The sequence below is a fragment of the Corvus kubaryi genome, unplaced genomic scaffold (genome assembly GCF_017639235.1).
Source record: "Corvus kubaryi isolate FWS band 111438036 unplaced genomic scaffold, C.kubaryi_AGA036_p1.0 37398, whole genome shotgun sequence".
NCBI classification, from domain to species: Eukaryota; Metazoa; Chordata; class Aves; order Passeriformes; family Corvidae; genus Corvus; species Corvus kubaryi.
Window position 1 is genome coordinate 55,137,151 of NW_024581137.1, and position 21,064 is coordinate 55,158,214.

General features: G+C 44.7%; 1 protein-coding gene across 1 annotated transcript in view; it reads left to right on the forward strand.

Annotated features, from left to right (window-relative positions):
- GARS1 (glycyl-tRNA synthetase 1) overlaps positions 1 to 20,486 on the forward strand; it is a 21,839-nt gene extending 1,353 nt beyond the window's left edge. The window contains exons 2-16 of the mRNA XM_042043672.1: positions 1,273 to 1,375; positions 2,370 to 2,511; positions 3,151 to 3,239; positions 4,605 to 4,681; positions 6,009 to 6,154; positions 6,647 to 6,796; positions 8,292 to 8,454; positions 9,428 to 9,592; positions 11,804 to 11,911; positions 12,227 to 12,372; positions 13,575 to 13,660; positions 15,564 to 15,673; positions 16,996 to 17,089; positions 18,703 to 18,893; positions 20,135 to 20,486. Of these exons, the coding sequence (XP_041899606.1) occupies positions 1,318 to 1,375; positions 2,370 to 2,511; positions 3,151 to 3,239; positions 4,605 to 4,681; positions 6,009 to 6,154; positions 6,647 to 6,796; positions 8,292 to 8,454; positions 9,428 to 9,592; positions 11,804 to 11,911; positions 12,227 to 12,372; positions 13,575 to 13,660; positions 15,564 to 15,673; positions 16,996 to 17,089; positions 18,703 to 18,893; positions 20,135 to 20,260 (1,851 nt within the window). The 5' untranslated portion in view covers positions 1,273 to 1,317 and the 3' untranslated portion in view covers positions 20,261 to 20,486. The remainder of the gene's footprint in view (positions 1 to 1,272; positions 1,376 to 2,369; positions 2,512 to 3,150; positions 3,240 to 4,604; positions 4,682 to 6,008; positions 6,155 to 6,646; positions 6,797 to 8,291; positions 8,455 to 9,427; positions 9,593 to 11,803; positions 11,912 to 12,226; positions 12,373 to 13,574; positions 13,661 to 15,563; positions 15,674 to 16,995; positions 17,090 to 18,702; positions 18,894 to 20,134) is intronic.
- Positions 20,487 to 21,064: the final 578 nt, after the last annotated feature.

A 21,064-nucleotide genomic window follows, 5' to 3' on the forward strand; every position in this document is an offset into this window, starting at 1 on the left:
CACCAGGCAGGTGAGGAGTCCTGGTGTCCCTGTGAATGTCACCAGGCAGGTTAGGAGTTCTGGTATCCCTATGAGCCCCACCTCTGTGTTGGAGGGTGCCTGTGGGATGCAGTGGGGAGGTGTTCTTAGCACTTACACAATCTGTGTGGGCTGTCAGTGCAAGGGTGACCTTGCAAATGCAGCATCTGCCCTTGGGAGTGCAGCACTCCAGTACTGGGAATGTTTCTCTCCTGATGCTGTTCCCAGCAAGGATCACAGTCACTTCCAGCTTTTGGGGAAGGCAGCAGTGCCACTGCTCCTTTGCTTTAGCAGCTGCTGGTGGCTTTCAAGTCCTGTGGTTCCTACTTGAAGATGGCAGAGCAGCTCTGAATTTGAAGCTTTGAGCAGGGTGGAGCAGTTGGGTGGACAGAGGTACAGTGCTTTTAAAATTAGACCATGTTTATATGTCTTTATAGATGGTAGAAAAGGAAAAGTTTGAAATAAATGGACATAAAATACTTTTTGTTAGCAAAAGGCTGTTCAAAATGGTAGTCTGAGCCACTTGGGAGGATCTGAATTCATTAAATTTCTGGGCTTAACTCTGTTTTAATTATCTTTCCTGAAGAAAATCTTCGAAGTCTGTTGACCTCACTAATGGATCAGATTGCAAAAATCACAGGTTTTCAGATAAAAGAGTGAGTCTGCTGTTAAACATTTTCACAGTATCTAGTCAGGGCATTAAGGCACTCCATCTTTTCTGAGTGCAGGGAGGCATATTGGTGAAGACCTAAATTTTACAAATAGGTTTTCCTTGTACAAGTACCTAAAATCATCCCTCTGGCAGAGCACAAGGATGATGGTGCTTGTAATCTTCATACTCAGAATTCTTTCATGTGAGGAACACTTTACTGAAAGGTTTATATATGCCAAGAGTTAGATGTGTGCAGTCTGAGATGGTCACTTGAAGCTCTTTTCATAATCAGGAGAGGGAAAAACGTCAGAATTGCTTTGGAAGTTGGCATTTCTTTACAGTGATTGTGAAGAAACCTGAGGAAAGTTAGGTCATGAGTCCACCTCAGGTGTCTAAACTGCTGCATTCAGACAGGGATTTTCATAGTTGAGCACTTGAATCTCAGTGGGAACATTCCTCTTTGGAAAATGAGGATGTTGGCAGGATACCTTTGCTTCAAAGTGGTCTTTGCAGACTTCTGACTCACGGTGGTGAGTGAAGAGGATTTCTCCTCCTGCCAGAATCAGGAGCTATTAACTGATTTTGTTTTGCCTGACTTACAGGAGCTGGCCTTACAGCCCAAAGATGATATCGTGGACAGAGTTAAGATGGAAGACACTCTCAAAAGGAGGTTTTTCTATGACCAGGCCTTTTCTATTTATGGAGGTATGGGTTTGAAGAAATTTACATTTGAATCCCTTTAGGCTAATGTTCTGGTCTTTCTAGCTGAGTGAAATGCTGCACTCTTGCGATGTTATTAATGCAGCATACCAGATTATTATTATTTTTTAAAAAAACTTTGCTTTAAACTTTCCTGCTTGAATTTGTGAACCTTTTAAAAATTCCTCCTTCCTAAAGTGTTTGGGTTGGGATGGGGCTCAATTTTTGTCTTGTGTTCTCTGAATGTAAATGAGTGGACTTTAGGATGCACGTTCTGAGCATTACTTTAGTAGAAGATGGCTTCTTTGCTGAGTGTTGCCCCAAGGGTGTTTGGGGCTTAAGGAGATCATCGGCTTATTTATAACCATTCATCTCTATCTGAGCTTCTCTTGGCAAATTAATCACAGAATATTCTGAGCTGGAAGGAACCCTCAAGGATCATCGAGTCCAGCTCTTTAAGTGAATGGTCCACAAGGGGACCAATAGTGCTCAAACCCATTGTGAGCTTTAGAACCTGTTCCCTCAGTGAACTTTGGCAATGAACTTTATGGCACAGGTGAATAAATGTGGCTGTTAAACCTCTTCAGATGGCTGATATGAGCATCTCAGGAGGGACACAATGCCTCTGGTTACTGCTCTTTCACCTTAGCTACTAAAATAACACTCTGGGTGGTTTTATTGGCAATAACTCTGCTTCAGCTCGTGCATGGTCACTTCTGTATTCAGATTCCTCCTTCACATAGATTGCTCTCACAAAATTCTCCACAAAATAGCATCCATTGGTGGATTTTAGAGTTGGTTTTTAGAGTTGTTGGTTGCAGGAGTTTATCAGTTTCAGCTTCTGCCACTACCTGGTGCCTCAGTGCTCTGCAGCTGAACTGTGCTTCATGCTCATAAAATGAAACCAACTGATGGAAAGAGTGAAAAGGGAAGACAACTCCTCCAAGCAGTGCAGGTTTGTACAATCTCACCCTTCTTTTTTACCTTTTCCTCTTCTCAGGAGTCAGTGGTCTGTATGACTTTGGGCCTGTTGGGTGTGCTTTGAAGAACAACATCATCCAAGCATGGAGACATCACTTCATTCAGGAAGAGCAAATCCTGGAGATTGACTGCACCATGCTCACGCCTGAGCCGGTTCTAAAGTAAATATGGGGCTTTGTTTTTTTACCTGCAGCATGGGATTTCTGGTGATAGTTGCTTTTTGCAGTGTTCTGTAAAATTATCCACAGGGATCTTGAGTCTGGGTCGCCCAATTTCGTACCATAATTAGGTACCAGTGCACAGGCCGCGGTGAGAAGCTGTTGTTCTATAAGTCAGGGAAAGCACTGGCGTTCATGTTTGAGAGTCTAAAGCCTCCTGGCAGTGCCATTAGGTAAGAAATTGTCATTATTCCTTTTTCTAGAAGATTAAGAAGACAAGAAAAAGGTGTAATGGGGAGAAGCTTTCGTGAATCCCTGGTACAAAATAGTGGGAAAGTGTCCACCTGAATTATTGGTAACTCCTTACTACTGCAGCTGTGTCTAGTTTTGATCATGATGCAGTTCCTGAAGGCACTAAGTGTCATTTTTGTGACACATTTTAAGGTTTAGATGTATTGATACTTCCCACAGATCATGTTTTCTGTGGGATGCTGCGGCTTAACGTGACTGATCTGAAGCAGGAGTGAGCCTGCAGTTTTTGAAGGATTTCACTTTGGTAAAGGTCTGTCCACTGGGATCACACAGACCTGGGGCTGTCTGGTGGCAGCTGTAACATTCCTTTTTTTGTGTCATCTCTTCCAGGACTTCTGGCCACGTAGACAAGTTTGCTGACTTCATGGTGAAAGATGTGAAAAACGGGGAATGTTTTCGTGCTGATCATCTCTTAAAAGGTTTGGTTTTGTTCCAAGCTAGGTGGGCCTGGGGATTTCTTGTAGTGGTACAAGCACTAGAAAAGAGAATCTTTTTCAAGGAAAGCCTGCTGGTGTAGCCAGTCCTTCATACTTGTGTTTTGCAGTTAATTAATCATACTATACCAAAAATCCTGTAAGTTCTGTTAGTGTCTTAAATGAGGTACAGGATCTCTGGTGAAAACACAGTTGTGCCCCGCTTTATAAAACCCAGTGTCATCAGGCTACAAAAGATTACTGTGTTGTCTAAGCTGAGGACTCCCTATATAACAAGATTCCTGTACTTCACTGCATTCTGGTCTTAGTTTTCTTAAATTTCAGTTGCTTTCTCAGTACTGAGAAACAATTTATTGGTGCTGCAAGGGGCCAGAGCATGCTTTTTCTATGCAAGGTCAATTACATGGCAGTGGATGACTTTCATGTGTACCTTAGAAATAGACCTCGGACATTTCTTCGATTTGCAAAGTCCTCACTTGTCTTCCTGGTTATTAAAATTTGTTTGGAAAAACAAACCAAAAAAGTCACGTGAAGGAATCTCAGAAATAAGCCTGTTTGAAAACTTTCTCATGTACAGCTCCGCTGTGAATGGAAGGATTGTTCCACTCTCTGTTTAAGTGAGTTGTGCTCTCTGGTTTTTGAGCCTCTTCCTTGAAATTCAAGTATGCAGAGCAATCTGTATTGGTGTTAGAGCAGTTTTCATGATATTAAGAATTTTTTTGTTGTTCAAAAAGATCCTCAAAAGAAGGGTTTTTCCATCTAACCTCTGCTCCTTTGCTGAGCAGCCTCATAAACAAGAGTGTCCCTGTGTTCTGCAGCCCCTCCCTGTGAACAGCCACCTGCTGTTCCTGCCAAACTGAGCTGTTACTGACTAAAAAGTCAAATTGCTTTTTTCAAACGAGAGTGGGAAGTCTTGGCATCGCTGTCTGCCTTTGTGTCTCTGGGAGGATGTTGTCCTGTAACGTGGAATGCAGTCCAGCCCCACTGTACCAGCTCTGTACCTGCCTCTGTGAATAAAATCAGGCTTGCTGGCTTGGGATCAGACATTTAATTTCTAGTCTGTATAATAGAAAGCAAGGAGAAAGGAACTACGAAGCTGTTGCTTGGGTTTAGAGAAATAATATTGGAAAGGAACTAGATCAGAATGTGTTGTTTTCCCTGTGGCACACCAGTACAGTGACCTGTAGGTCACCATTGCCCTGAGGACATGACTGGAATTACCCTGGTGGACACTGTCAGGACAGGTTGTGGACACACACTTAACTTGTGCTGGGGGATCCTCCCGAGCTGTTTTACGCTGGGCTTAGAGATGGAGTTGCAGTATAAACTCACCACCTGCTTTTCTTCCAGCCCACCTGCAGAAGCTGATGTCTGACAAGAAGTGCACGGCAGAGAAAAAGGCAGAAATGGAAAATGTTCTAACACAGGTAGGTGCTGCACGGGGAGGTGGCTGCTTCAGAGGGGGCTGTGTGTGACAGAGTCTAGAGGCACTGGCCCTCTTCTGTTCTGAAGATACTCAGAAGTCTTTACCTCAGAGATCCTCTCAAATACTGAAAACTTAACTTGCTAATAAATACTGTGAGCTTGCTGGTGAATCACATCTCCCTCATTGTTTTGGAGAGTTACTGCTTTTATATTAATTAATCTCTTGAATGTTGGGTTGGTGGGGCTGAAGCTCAGTCTTGGAGCTGGTGTGTGTCCTCCATTTCACACCCAGGAAAAAGCTTTTACCTTTGTCAATCCCTTCTGTGAGATTGTCATACAAAGGCGCAGAGATGGATCACAGGATTTGTCAGGGTTTTTTTGAATCAGCTTAGCACTGATTTGCTGTGTTCTGAAATTGTCTCAGCTTTGAAGCACTTGAGTTTTGTTCCTCTGGCACCCCAGAAAGATTTTTCCTGTGTTTACCATGAGAATAGTTGGTGCTCAGGCTGACATTCTTGAACAACTGTACAAACATTTGCCTTTATTTTTTAATTTGTTTTTCTTTGCTTTTGATGTTTGCTCTCATGATTTCTAGGATAAATGCTTCCAAAGCTATGCAGTGAATGAATGTTCCTTCCAGAAGGAGAAATTTTTTTTGGCAGTGTTTTGCATCACTGAGCAGCTGTCATTATGTTTTCCACACTACAACACTGAACTTTGACCATCCTTTAGGGAAATCTCTCTATTTTTATAACTATTTTTTTATAACTATTTTTATATTCTGTTTTTGGATTTTTTTTCTGATGTATGAAAGACCATGACAACCAGAAATGCAGAACAGCTCTGAAAGAGCATCTAATGCATAGCTTAATATTGTGTTTCAAGCAGCAGAAGAAAGAGAAAGAGAAATGAATGTAAACAAAGCCCTGCAGAAATTTTAGCTTTCTTGTCTCTCATTGCTGTATTTTTTTTTTTGTTCCCAGCTGAGAGCTCCCCATGTTTTAGCTGAATCTGTTCAAAAGAATCTGTTCTGGTGGGTGGTGGTGCAGTCCCAGTGACTTTTCTTCTGCTGTACACCCACTCTTAAGCTCAGACTTCCTGTGGTATGACTAAATCCTGGACCTATTACTAAAATGGGTTGCAAATGTGCAAAGTGTATTCTTCTATCACTGGTTCAAACTTTAGCTTGCTTGAAAATTTAGGTTAGAAGGGAATATTTTGGGCAGGTGATTCAGAGCTGTGGATCACGCTCAGTAAAAGATAAAGAGGACATTCATTCCTGTTATCTTGTCTAGTAATTGAAATAATTCTCTTGTGTTTTGGTATTAGTTGGACAATTATGGCCAGCAAGAGCTTGCAGATCTCTTTGTGAACTACAATGTGAAGTCACCTGTCACTGGCAATGACCTGTCCCCTCCTGTTTCTTTCAATCTGATGTTCAAGACCTCCATTGGGCCTGGAGGAAACATGCCTGGGTAGGTGCTAATTTCATTCTGCTCACACTCTCCCGGCTTTGGAGATCATTTGGAATAAAAATGAAGTCTCTTGAGTAGGTTTCCCCTGCTTTTCAATCCCAGCCTCCTGTAGCAGGTTAGCATTCCTTGGAGTCTTGGGAAAAGGCGGGAGAAACTAGGGGCTGTTGGAGAATCCTGAAAATGCTTAAAGCGCCCAAAATACAGATCCCAGCTGTGCCCTTGCTGGTGGGAGTAGTTTCCATAAAGCTAGTTAATGCTGGTCTCTGATTGTCAGTGACTTCATGGCTGTAGAAAACCTACTTCAGGGTACCTGTTTGAGGAGGAAGGTTTCATTTTTTTCCTTCAGTCTGTTGCTTCATCGGTTTTTTGTTTGGAGTTAAAAGTCTCAAGAGAAAAACTTCCACCTGTAAGTTTTGTTGTAGTTGTGACTTTCTCCCTGCTTTCCCCACCCTTAAATCTTCCTGATTTTTCCTTTCCCCCATGTCCTTTCAGCTACCTGAGGCCAGAAACTGCACAGGGAATATTCCTCAACTTCAAACGTCTTCTGGAGTTTAACCAAGGCAAATTGCCTTTTGCTGCTGCCCAGATTGGAAATTCCTTCAGGAATGAAATCTCACCCCGCTCCGGCCTTATCAGAGTGAGGTACTGCCAACTTTCTCTTTCAACTGGAGGGTACCTGGGAGCAGGGAGCGTCTTCCTTTTGTTCCAGGGTTTGTGCAGGATTGTTTCACTTTAGTGCTTTCTCCCAGAGGAATCCCGATTGTGTGCCTGGTGAGTCTCAGGCTTTGCAGATGAACTCATAGCTTAGGTTGGAAGTACAGAATTCTATCTGAGATCGGCTTGTGAGAAGTATAATCTCTGAAATAGTTGTTGTATTAGAGATAAACTCAGTTTCTCTGACAGAATTTGGCTTCCATCATAGTCTAAACAAATAATTTTAAAGGTAGTTGTATTCTCTACAGGACTTTGCCTGATTATGTTAATGCAATTTGCTTTGAAACTGAAATCAAAACGTGATTGACCTTGCAGCAATATTTCCTTGTCTCAGTCCTGCAGATTCTGCAGTTCTACAACTTGCTCCAGAGAGGAAGTTGGGAGATGACCTGACTCAGTGTTTGTGTTGCAAGATCAGTCAAGCAGGAAAGCTCAGGGTTATTGGGAATTACTTTCAGTTCTGTCTTTGGATAAAAAATGATTATTGTCTTTCATTAAGGATAATCTCTGTATTTAAACTGATCTATCCTAATTGGAAGTCTCTTGCATATTATTTGGAACAAGAGCTCCCATGCCCAGGCAGTACATGTTGTAAGCTTGCTGATTGATTATTTTGTGGTGTCATAAATGTCATTGAGAGGCTGTGACATCCTTAGCACAGAGGGAACTCAGGAATTTCCTCAGTCCTCCTGTACTGTTTTGCTCATCTGGAAATGAGAACTTCTCTCATTGAACTCATTTTCAGTCAAATATAAATGATATGCTTGTGGCACATCTATTGGAGACTGTTATTATGCAATCACAGCAAATTACACCCTGATGGCTGTGATTTACAATTAATGATTACCTAGAGCTTTTTTAAAGGTTCTTGATAATGAGCTAATTCAGTGGAAAGTGATTTCAAGCAAGAAGGCTCAGAATCAATCTCTGAGTAAAGAAACATTAAAGACAAGCTCTTAAAACACAATACACGCCATTACTGAGCGCAGCAGTATCGTTATCTTCAGGAGATCATCACCTCACCTGGTTATTTTTAGCACCTCTGACATGAGTTAAAGCTACTGATTTAATCAGCAGACCCTGTAAGGAACAGATACTTCTGATATGGGCATCACAGCAGTCTGGAAGAACTCCAGAGAACTTCTGGAAGTACTTCCAAAGGTGGTATTATGTGCTCTGATTCACAGTGGTGTTAGCCACAGCCTGGAGAGCTCTAGATGAATTTGTAGAAAGTTTTGTTAGGAATTTGAAGATGAAACTAAATCCAGTGATGAGACTGGTTTGTGTTCCAGTCTGTCCATTGTCTTGGCTGGGTTTGCATATGATTTTAAATTACTGACTTGGTTGTGAGAGGCTGAAACACAATGATTTATTGGGGGCTAATGCATAAAATATTCAATGTATGTTTGTTTGTTTTCACTAGGGAATTCACCATGGCAGAAATTGAGCACTTTGTGGACCCTAGTGAGAAAAACCACCCCAAGTTTCAGGACGTGGCAGATCTCAACATCCTCCTGTACTCGGCCAAGGCGCAGGTCAGCGGGCAGTCTGCGCACGTCATGCGGCTGGGAGACGCTGTCCAGCAGGTAACCTTCCTCTGGGAGGCACGGGGGGTTTGCTCCTTGCAGTATTGCTCTCAAGGCTGAGTTACAAACTGGCTTTTTCAAATTAGAGCCCTGAGTGATATGTCTGTCCGGTCCCACATTGGTCTGAACACACATAGTGCAGTTGAAATATTCTGAATCCAGGGCTGAGGGGATGGATCAGCTTCCTGCACTGGGCGTGCACAAAGTGTGTGTTGTGTTGGTGCCAGCTGGGGTTTGCTCCCAGATTTAAGAGCAGATTCTCTCCAGTGAATCAGTGAGACTGGGATCCAGGCCTGGCCCTTGTTACCAGAAGAGGGCAGGTGGTGCTGGGATAGAGGTTGGAAGTTAAACTTCACACTTAGCTACTGGGAGAGGGACAGTAAGGAATATTAATACAAGCAGTAACTGGGAATCTCATAGTCAGCTGCTGACCCTCATCAGTACGTGGCTTGCGTAATTAGATGAATCACTACCTGATTCATCTAATTATGAATGGGTTGATTTACCAACCCCCTCCACCCATTTACTCCAAGCCCCAAATGAAAAAAACCCTGAAAAAACACCAAAACATTGCCTTTAAAAAACATAAAGCAAAAAAATCCCCAAAACAACAGCCAAAAAAAATAAAGAACACCACCCCTCTGTTGTATTGCAGCTGTGAACTGTAGGGTGCAGCTGTTGTAATGCCAATGAGTGCAGTGCTGCATACAGTGGGGTATTTACAAGTAGGCAATCCTCAGAGACAGTGAGAGATGAGTCCTGGAGTGACAGTAAGTCACTATTTTGGTCAGATGGAGATGATGCCAGTGACACGAGGTGAATTTGAGGAGATGTAACAGTTTCAGGGGAGACAGAACTTTACCACTAGTTTTATCTGTAACATGTCAGGTTGCCTGCAGAAGTACAACAGATCATGACTTTGCTTCCTTAGGAATTAATGTGGCTGTTTTCTTCCTGCTTTTTTCCCCTGCAGGGTGTGATCAATAACTCGGTTCTCGGTTACTTCATTGGCAGAATCTACCTCTTCCTCACAAAGGTCGGTGTGTCCCCGGAGAAGCTGCGCTTCCGACAGCACATGGAGAATGAGATGGCTCATTATGCCTGTGACTGCTGGGATGCAGAGTCCAAAACCTCCTATGTAAGTGGGCAAAGCGGAAACAGCAAAGGACAGCCCCTGTCAGATCTGGTTTATTTCTGGCTTTTTAAAGTTAGGGTTGGGAGTCTGATGCATCTGTCCAACTCCGTGTTGGTCTGAGCACATGTAGTGCAGTTGAAATGTTCTGAATCCAGGACCAAGAGGCAGGTCAGCTCCCTGCACAAAGTTTAAGAACTGTTCATGCTGCTTTGGTAGGTCCAGACTCCTTTGCTGGAGCCTGAAGTAGCCTGGGGACACTTCACTGGTCAAATTTAATCTGGAGTTAAAGGAAACTGAGTCTTGGTGCTTTCCAAAGACTGTAACCTCTGTAACATCAGTGGGGAAGGACTTATTTTGCTGGAGGTGTTATTCCAGGGCAGATTGCTTCCTGCTTGAATGCTTGTTCTTCCTTTACCTCTTCTGAGCTGTGAGAAATGAGTTCACTCCTGCCAGTTCAGACAGCTGGTGCTGGAAGCAAAATTCCCCGAGGATTTGTTGTCATCTTCCTTCTGAGTCATTAAGAGCTTTTTTGCTCAAGCCTTGTTGAATGCCTTTCTTCCCTCTTGTATTGTTGGTTGGATTTAGACTTAGCACTAGTGATGTTTTGTTACAGCAAGTTAGAGGAATAGCAGCCAGTAAAATTCTACCAAACTTAAGATTGGAAAAACAACAAATCTCCTGCAGTTCAGATGAGTGATTTGTCTTCCTATGGAAAAGCCCTGGAGAAGTGACTGAAGGAATGGCTTCCTCTGAATATCCATAGCTGAGTTCCACAAGTTCACAGCCTCTCCTCCAAGCCAGCCCAAAACTGGACATGTGTGGGCCACACCATGTAAATAAGATTATTAAACTTGCCATGATGATCAGGACAGCACTCACAGGGCAGGGTGTCCAACCACCTAACCCAGGAGAGAACATGAAAGGAACACCTTGGGAGCTGAACTATGCTTTGGTTTGTTGCTTAACTCTGACCAAAAATGTTTGTATCAGCTTGCAGCACTCAGCAGTAAGAAGTGAACTGGTCTGAGTAGCTTAAAATCCATTCTATAAATTTAAGGCATACAATGGTTTGGGTTAAGGGATTTTAAAGATCCAACCCCCCTGCCATGGGCAAGGACACCTTCCACTATCCCAGGTTACTCCAAGCCCCATCCAGCCTGGCCTTGGACACTTTCAGGGATCCAGGGGCAGCCACAGCTTTTCTGGGCACCCTGTGCCAGGGCCTGCCCACCCTCACAAGGCAGAATTTCTTATTAATGTCTAATCTGAACCTGCTGTCTTTCTGTTTAAAGCCATTGCCCCTTGTCCTGTCACTCCATGTCTTTGTCCAAAGTCTCTCTCCAGCTCTTGGAGCCTGTTTAGGCACTGGAAGAGCCTTCTCTTCTCCAGGTTGAACAACCACATAAATCTGTATTCTGTGTTTTCTGAGAAGTAGCTTTAGTACCCTAATAGCTTAATTTCTGTAAAAATCCTCCAAAAATACCCTGGAACACCACGATTTTCAAGCACAGGGATTTTTTTCTCTTCACATACCTTTTCTGACACCTTCCTATATCACTCCAGTTTGGAAAACCACACATCTTCCTGCCTGAATGTTCCACACTGATGTGACAATGAGTGGGAAGCAGCTGCTGAGCCTTTTCTTACATGGGATTGTCTGTTAGGAAATCCAGAGGAGGTTGTATTTGCTGTTTCACCAATCCACTGTGAACGGTGTTTTGAGATTCCTCCATGCCATACATGCTGAAATACTGAATTAAGAGCTTCCCTTGTATGTGATCTGTGTTGTAGCGGCTCCTAAGCCAGGCTTTTGGCCATTCCAGCATGTTTGATTCCCTGCTGTGTGTCCTGTGCTCGGGAGCAGTAGAGCCCTGGGGACATGATGCCTTGTGTGCCTGTGGCATGTGAGTGATAGAACTGTGTGCTCTGGCCCCAGCCCGAGCTGTTGGCACAGGGCTGTGCTCTGCCAAGCCATGTGGAAAAGCTGGCCTGAACGCAGGCACTGGGTAGATGACTGATCGTTTCCTCTGCAAACAAATGGAATCACTCAAATGAGGGAGCAACTGGTGAGGGAGGGCTGCTTATTGTAACAGAGCTAATTATGTAGAAAAAACAGTCATGGGAGCAGGGAGGGCTTAAGGGTGAATAAACATATTTGATGGTTAAGTGGACAAAAAAGTGAGTTGGTGAAAGCTTCCAGTTTTGTTTTTCCAGGGTTGGATTGAGATCGTTGGCTGTGCTGATCGTTCCTGCTATGACCTTTCCTGCCATGCCCGCGCCACCAAAGTTCCTCTTATAGCTGAGAAGCATCTCAAAGAACCTATATCCTTTCAGAAAAAAACCAGCTTCTCCTCAAGTGGAAAGGGATTGGACAGGGAAATGTCTTGGATTTCTGCACAGCTCTATTTCAAGTTACATCTGTATATTTAACAGGGAAACCTACACCTGCAGGCCAGCATGACTTGGGAAGTGACCTGGAAAGAACAGAGCATTTGTTATTCCTTTCCTCTTTTGGAGGGCAGTTCCTTCATCCAGTAGTGGAGGAGATGTCTTTGTGTTGTGTAGCAATTAACTTTAACATAACAAAGGAACCAGGCCCTGCTTTCTATCCTCACAACCTCCTTAACTGCCTTGTACAGAACAGTCAACATTGTTCAGTTTGAGGCAAATAAGGGAGCCATTGGCAAAGCCTACAAGAAGGATGCCAAGGTGGTGATGGAATATCTTTCCATGTGTGACGAGTGCTACATCAGCGAGATGGAGCAGCTGCTCAATGAGAAAGGGTGAGCTGGCTCTGTGTGTGTGTGGTAACTTCTTCTGACATCCTGATGTGGGCTCTGCATTTAATGAGCCACCTGAAACCAGTTGCCTTGTGAGAGCAGGCTGTGTGGGTCATCTGAGATGTTAGAGTGCTGTCCCTTCCACCAGGCATTGCTGGTCATCCATCAACACCTTCCTTGGTGTATGCACATAAATCAAATACTTGTTTGTGTGGGAATGAGCTGCTGGCTTTAGTAGGATCATCCCAGAAGAGAAACAGTTCAGTGAAAGGGAAATTGTTTACCAGCTTCCCCACTCTGACTTGAGAGTGGACCAGGACAGACCTAAAACTTTAAAATTAATAAAATAATTCTGTGGCCAGTGGAACAAAATAGTTAAATGAGAAGCAAAACTTGCCTGAGTATCCTCCAGTATTCAGTGAGCTGCTTTAGGACCTGTTATAGCCTTTGATTTACCGTGGCAAGAATTTGCATGATTTTCTTTGACCTGCCTTCCTAACAATGTGCAGGAACTGAAAATATGAAAAGTCTTTACAGCTGTCAAATTTGGCTGAAGCAGGCCAACAGCTGTCTGTGTTATGAGAAAGTTAATGGTGCAGTAACAAAAAAAAAAAACCCTTCATTTCCTGCTTCAAGTGGTACAAGGTGTAGGATCAATGAATACATTACAGAATGGCAATATTTGCATCTTTCTTTTTTTCCCCTAAGCTAAAACTTATTTCTTTCACATCTCTCTGAATGTGAAAGTGTAGAAAAAAACAGTAGCACTCAAAATGGGCAGAGAAATTATTGCAGAGAAGAAAGTGAACTTAGTCCATCCAGAATCTCCCTGAAATGGTTCAGTAGATGAGTTACAAGCAATACCCCTGATTTTATTGAGTCCAGTGCCTGCTTTGTGTGCCTCCCTTTTTCTCTTTGGTGTATAGGCTTCATCCTGAGAATTTCCCAGTTGAGTTTGCTTCAGGCTGTTAACCATTGCTAAGTTCACTGTGATTATGAAAATGGTTGCTTTTAATGTACATGTAGTAATTTTATTATTAATGCAAATTTCTTTAAATGGGTATGCTACATGTTTCTTTCATCTCTGGGGTTTTCCCTGGCTTCTGTCATCCCACTCTTAGAGTCAACCAAGTGATGCAATTAAGGAAATAAAACTTGTTTGTTTATTGCTGTAGCTTTTAAATGACTTCTTTTTTCTCTTGCAGGGAATTCACTGTTGAAACTGAAGGGAAAACTTTTATGTTAACAAAGGACATGGTTACTGTGAAGAGATTTCAGAAAACATTACATGGTAAATTTGATTCTTTGTTGTTTGATCATCATCAGGATACACTTTTAGTATGAACTTTGTTGGTAGCATTGTCCTGTTAATATTGTAACACAGCATAGGAAAAATGCCAAATGTAATTTCCTTGAAATTTAACAATGTAAGAGTTAGAAAGCTTTAGAAAAGTCAGTGACTGCATGTCCCTAGAGCTTTTGTCCTGATGTGAGAAGTGGGGCTAGAAGGTGGCTTTACAAAATGTGTGGGTTTAGTTCCTCTAAGAAGTCGTTTCTTTCCAGCCAGCTCTGTAAGTGCCTCACCTGAGGTCCTTTGGGAAGTGTTTCACAGAGCTGGAGGCTGAGGTAGAGTTTTCCCCACTTGCTACTGTAGCTTCTGGGTCATCCTGCCCTGGGTGGAGCCCTCAGTGTTCCTGGGAGGAAGCAGAGCTGCTTGTAGCCTGTGCAGAATGTATTTATTCCTGCAGCAGCTGAGCCTTTGGGATGTCTGGATGCCTTTCAGTCAGCACGTGCTGCTGCTGTGCCAGACTTTGCTTTGTCACCACTTCAAAGAAGGTCTCAGTTGTAGCTTTTAATGACTCTGGTATTGCTGGGAGCCAGCAAGTAGAATGCCAGTGGCTGGTTTTCCTTTAAGTTTGTGCATTTGGTGGTTTGGCTGCTGTCTGCAAGAAGGCGGCAAAATTTAGAGTTTCCCTCTCTCTTGTCTTGGAAATGGTTGGTCAGTGCACAAATAAAAAGAGGTCATCCCATGTTATGTCCTGCTCTGGGGCCCTCAACCCAAGAAGGACATGGATGTGCTGGAACGAGTCCAGAGGAGGCCATGAAGAAGCTGAGAGGGCTGGAGCCCCTCTGCTCTGGAGCCAGGCTGGGAGAGCTGGGGGTGTTAACCTGGAGAAGAGAAGACACTGAGGAGACCTCAGAGCTCCTTCCAGAGCCTAAAGGGGCTCCAGGAGAGCTGGAGAGGGATTTTAGACAAGGACCTTTGTGACGGGGCAAGGGATGATGGCTTTAAACGGGAAGATGGCAGGTTTAGATTAGACGTTAATAAGAAATTCTTCCCTGTGAGGGTGGTGAGGCCCTGGCACAGGGTGCCCAGAGAAGCTGTGGCTGCCCCTGGATCCCTGGAAGTGTCCAAGGCCAGGTTGGATGGGGCTTGGAGTAACCTGGGATGGTGGAAGGTGTCCCTTGGCAGGGGGGTTGGATCTCTAAAATCCCTTAACCCAAACCATTGTATGCATTAAATTTATAGAATGGATTTTAAGCTACTCAGACCAGTTCACTTCTTACTGCTGAGTGCTGCAAGGTGATACAAACATTTTTGGTCAGGGTTAAGTGACAAACTAAAGTGCAAATCAAGGTCACAAGGAGGTTTTGTGGAAGGTGTGGGATTCTTTGCTGGAATTTGGGTGGGATCTGAAGCTTCTCTGCCCAGACTGCTGGATGCTGAGGCTGTTAAATCAGTGGGCCAGGGACTGAGCATTGCCATGCCATCATCCAGGCTGTTTAATTGCTGGTATACTCCCTGGAATGGCTTTCCATGCCAAATAGCACCCCCAGACAATGCCTGGGCATAGTTTGTAGCTTGGGGTAGACAGTGATTAGTTTGGATGAGGCTTTGCTGTTGTGAAGTCTTTATCTTTATCTGTGTGGATGCAAGTTGTGCAGTGCTATTTGCTCTCAGGACCAGAGAAGGGGCTGAGTTGTTTTCTACAGCCTAAATATGTCCTCTACATGAGCTAAGTCCAAATCTCTATTTCAAGTGTTTGTATTTAGAGCAGAAATATTTAATCTTTTAATTCCATGTACTCATCTACACATAACGAGAACTTCTGAGCAGAAAGCATCAGCAGCCACATATTTTTCTTGTGTATAAATCAGTTTTTAATGATGATGTGTGTTATTTTGTGTTCCAGTGGAAGAAATCATCCCAAATGTCATTGAGCCCTCATTTGGCATTGGAAGGATCATGTACACAGTGTTTGAACACACATTCCGCATCCGGGAAGGAGACGAGCAGAGAACGGTGAGTGTCCCTGAGGCTGGGCCAGCTGCAGGCACCTGCCTTCCCCTGACAGCCAGGGAAGGGGCTGAAATAAGACTGCACAATGCCCAGTAGAGATGGGAAAGCCCAGGTGGGCTGTGGAGTTGCTGGTTTTGCCAGAGTACGTGTCATTTTTACATAAGAGCGTTCTTGGGCCATGTGTGCGTGAGGCTCTCGCTGGGTTACTGGCAAGGGGGTGAGAAATTCCTCCTTCTGGATTCACACTTGGCAGTGTTCCATTGCTCAGAGAAAGACATTTCCTCAGTGTTTAATTTCCTTTCTTTGCTGCTTTTCCTGGAATCATACTTCTGTGCAGCAGGATGGACAATGGACAAGTGTTTGCTCAGTCCCCTGTGAAATTCAGCCTTCTCTGGTTCTGGACACCCCTAAAACCTTGGCCTGAAGCTTTGCTGTAGCAGGGGCTGGAGGGAAGTGTTTGTTACATACAGAGCACCAGCCTCTTCCAGCCAGTGCCCAGATGTGATGCTCTTGTGCCATTGCTGGTGGCCCAAGGGAAGCTGGCTGGAAACTTGGCGCTGCTTCCTGCTCCTTGTTCCTGGCTCCTGGACTGTGTTCATAAAAAAGAAATATAATAAAAGTTCTTCTTCGAGTCTCTGGGTGCCAGAGGATGTGGTACATTTATGACTGGGGGAATAAGGTTCAGGAGCCCAGAGTTAGGACACGGTTGACTTTGAATCATAAACTGCTCCTGAAGTATAAAATACTGGATTTACCTTCCTTCTAGTACCCATTTACTTTCTGGGTACCCTGGGGTGCTTTATATTGTGGTGCATCTCACATGCATTGCTTCTGTTCCTTTTATACCTTGCTGATTGCCAGGAAAAATGTTATTATTTTCCCCCTACTTTTGGCACATTTTTGTTTTCTGAAGGTATCTGTGAAGGGTTCTAAAAACCTTTTTGCTGTATGTGCTCTGTGTGTGGAGTCTCAAACAAGAAGTTTGGTTTAGACTGTGCATAAGACTAAATCTCCTGGAAAGACACCTTCACCCTTAATTTTTCTGTTATTCATATGAGGTTAAATTTCTTCAGGAGGGCTCTAATAGACCTCTTCTGGTGGGAGGTGACATTTAGCTGTCAGGAGATAAGGGGGAATGGAGGCTAAAGAAAACCAAGCCTGCTCCAGTGGTGTGAGGTGTCTCTGCTGATGTCTTAGAGAAGGCCAGAGACTCCCCTGGAACACTCACCCTGCATCCAGCCTCAGTCAGAGCTTATTCTCACCTCCTAAGAGGCTGATCTGACCATTAAACTTGTATTTACTTGTGCTTTTCCTTTTTTCCACAGTTCTTCAGCTTCCCAGCTGTTGTAGCACCATTCAAGTGCTCTGTTCTTCCTCTGAGCCAGAATCAGGAATTCATGCCTTTTGTTAAGGAATTATGTAAGTGTGTTAAGCACTTTGGGTCTGATGGGGCTGTGCACTGGGAAGAGAGGCTCTGTCTTTACTTGTATAGGGAGAAAATAGCATTGGGATCTGTGGATGCTAAAAAGCGGGAGCAGAGGAATTTTCCACCTGCTGAAGCATTTTGTGAAGTTTTCCTTTCTCAGCTAAAGCATGAGAAAAGGATCATGTGGCTCTCTAAAGTACACAGGGAGAGTTGTCAGCCTCAACCAGCTGAGAATCCACAAGCTTTGGGTATCCATCAAACTTTTCAGCTATCCCCAAAAAACCAAACACTGTGACCTTCCTTGTGTTGGTTTGGAGTGTAAAAGACATTGCTTTTTTTTCCCTCTGTGTCAAAAATAAATCTTTCCCGTTGCTTGGGAGAAGCTGCAGCAGTGGGGGTTTTTGTTTGTTTTGTTATTAAAGTTTTCTTTGCTTTTATTGGCCAGCTAATTTACTGAGTCTGTCCCAGAGCTGCTGAGCCTGCAACCAGTCTGTCAAACTGCCCACTGCTAGTGGGCATTGTGGTGGAAGATAGGTGGCACTGAACTGTGCCATAAATCAAATCTCTCCTGATGGGAGAGGGTGTTTTAAAAGTCCCTGCAAGGAGTTTGAGAGACAGAGACTTTCCTGGAGTTTCACTGCTGCCAGATAGTTGTTTATTAAGTTTTATCAGAGAAATAGAGTCACTAGTGTGACCCAGGCATAACACAGAGCAGAGAATGCAGGAAGGAGAAAAGTCCAGTTATCAAGATTTAGACAGCCTTTTAAAGGTAATGCAACCAATTGAATACTAAAAACGTGTATTATTTTCACTTTCCTACCAATTATTCAGTAACACGGGCAGGAACTGCGGAATTTTTTTTGTGCAATCATCCCAAATTACTTTTACTGCAGAATATGGAGTAGTAGAAGAAGGAGAAGAAGGTTTAGAGAACAACAACAATCCTCCATTTTGATGTTTTTTGCTCTTATCTATTTACTACAAAGAGAAGCCCAAAACCTCTAAATTTTTCACCCTGTGACAATCTTACATAGTAGTCTATCACCTAATTCACACCACTGTATTTTCTAGTTCTTGTCTGATTGTTGGTAATTCTTTCCAAGGTTGGAGGTTAAAACAGTGTTGTTCAGGGGGGTAAGAACCCTTAAAAACAGGCAGAGGAATATTCTCAGCACTCTGGGTTCCTACAGTAGGGACAATAAAAAGGTGAACAGATGAAGGAGAGGAGCAGGGGTTGCATGTCAGACAGTGCCTTTTGCTCTTGGCACCGGTTCTGCCTGGGGCTTTGTCTCCCTGTGCTGGATGTGACCTGCACACTGAGGCTGGGGTGGTTTGGAGCTAAAGCAGAGTTGTGGCACTGATGACAAGGGGAAGAACTCGGTGACTTTGCCCTTTGGGTGAGAGTTGTGGTGCAATGTGGAGGGCTGAGAGAGCAGGGTGGGTTTGAGCTTGAGCTCCTGCAGAGCCTGGAACACTGCATCTTCTGTCCCGAGTCAAACTGGAGTCTGGGATGCTGCTTGCACCCAGCACAGGCAGTGCTCAGTGCCACGGGGGTACAGAGAGCCTCTGTGGGGCTGTGTGACGATCCCTGCTCTGCTCCCTGCAGCCGAAGCACTGACCAGGACCGGCATCTCTCACAAGGTGGATGACGCAGCGGGGTCCATCGGCCGGCGCTACGCCCGCACGGACGAGATCGGCGTGGCCTTCGGCATCACCATCGACTTCGACACCGTGAACCGCACCCCGCACACGGCCACGCTGCGCGACCGCGACTCCATGCGCCAGATCCGCGCCGAGGTGAGCGCGGCGCTGCTGACACGGCCCAGTGTGCCCCTCCTGGGCTGGGGGACAGCATGGGCTGCTGATTCTGATCTGTCACCAGTCCCTGTGGGAGCTGCCTCCAGCTCTGTAGCAGTTCAGCTGTTCTGAGAAATCCCCAGGAACAGATACTGGTCGGAGAAGATGCTGGCCCAGCTGATAAAGGGAGGAGAAGCTTTTGTATTTCTTGCATGCAGAGGTGTTAATCTTACCTGAAAGCCATGCCTTGTGCTGGTTGCACTGCTCTTCAGAGTGGCTCCTTCTGAGTGAATGCTGCTGAGTTAAAGCATTGCCTGGGTTGTGTCTGGCTTTCAAAGGCAGGGCTTCTCAGAATTCACAGGCACCAAAAGACAGAACATTGGGGTTTGCCTTGCAGCTGGTGTTGCCTGTTATCCTCAGCAGAGGAACTGATGAACCGCTGCCCAAAAGCTGTGTGTGCCCTGAACATGCTCTGCCAGTGTGGCCATAGTGCAGACTGGAATAGCAAAAACCTCCCTGTGGTGGGCTCTGCCTGTGAGCAGAGCTGCTCAGAGCTGTTGAATCTGCAGTCTTGGGGGTTTGGGGGTTTTTCTTCTTGCCCTGATGCCCTTTTCCTCCTGCCCCCGCCCCAGGCACAGGAGGAGATGGTGCTCAGCTGTGAGGCTGAGCTGTAGCTCCACAGAAGCACCTGCACTGCCTGGAGCTGCTGAGCTGGCTGGGGTTTCGCTGGCTGTAGCAGGCAATGCCAGTTCCTCAGGCTGCCCATCTGTCTCTCTGTCACCTGGGTGACCTCTCACTGCTGACCAAAGATGAGACTTTGCTGTCCTTCAATTTCTGCCCTTTTTGAGCTTTCTGGCTGATCCTTTGCACCATGACAGTGTGCTGTGAGGAGCAAAGACAAGGCAACTGGCAGCTGCTTTTGTACTGGTCTTACAGTAGGTAGGGTCTGGCTGAATCCTGGCTTACAGCGTCTTTTGGATGTGTGTATTCTGTTTTTTCCTTTCCCAAACTCTAGCACATTACCTTGCTTTGGTCCACCATTTCCCTCTTGGATCACCTTAATAACAGATAACAGACTGATTTAAGGTGTTCTAATTAACGGTTTTCTCCACAAGAATGATCTTCCAGGAGAGATCTTGTACCTCTTCTGTTGCTGCTGTAAAAATTGCCCACGTTCCCTAAATATCCAGCTTGATTTTGGTGACTTTGTGTTCCTTATGTCTTTGTGGCTTCTCCTGCAGATCTCTGAACTTCCTGCCATCATCCGAGACCTGGCCAACGGTTATCTCACCTGGGCTGATGTCGAGGCAAAGTATCCACAGTTTGAGGGACAAGAGACTGGCAAAAAGGACACAATAGAGGAATAAAGAAAAGGACCTGAAGTAAAATCCTGTCAAAATGTCCACTTTTTACTGCTCATGTTAATATGAAATAAACTTACTGTGTATTATTCAGAGCTGCATTGTTTGTGCACACAGGGACTATTTGTTTTTTTTTTTTTCTTTTCCTCAATTGCTGACCAGATTTAAGTTTAAAAACGGAAATAATTGCAGCCTGAGCTGAAGGTGTTATGAATAAAACCACCATTGTATATGCCTGCCTCTCTGTGTTCCTGCAGCCTTGTGCTTTCTTCCAAAATGCCCGTTTTGTCTCTCATTTTTGCCCTCCTGCTTAGGGCTGTGGGTGTTACAGGTTCATGCACAGGCTTTCGTCTGGATTTGGGTCATCCTGGACTCTGGTGGAAGATGGTACCAGTTGCTTGGGCTGTGGTTGTGAAGGGGTGATCACAGTCCTCTTTTCTCCAGCACCAGTCCTCATCTCTCCACTGTAGTTCAAGCAGCCACTTCAAGAGAGGGGTTCAGTGCTCTTTTTTTTGGCTGCAGGTGTTTAATACCTGTTTCTGCAGAATTGGGAGCATTTGCAGATGGGAGAAGGGAGCAGGGGTGGAAAATCCTGTCCCAGTTCTTGCTCTTGCTGGACATGGTTGGTTTGCTTGGCTGAGGGAGCGAGCAGCAAGGAGCTGGCAGGGTTGTTTTTTCATTCAATGTCTCCTGGCAGCAAGGGCTGAAACCAGGGTCTAACTACCCTGAGCAGGTGGGAGAAGAGCCTTTGACTTCCCTGGGCACTGGAGGAATTCAAAGCCATGTGTCAGAGTCCCTTGGTGTTTGAGG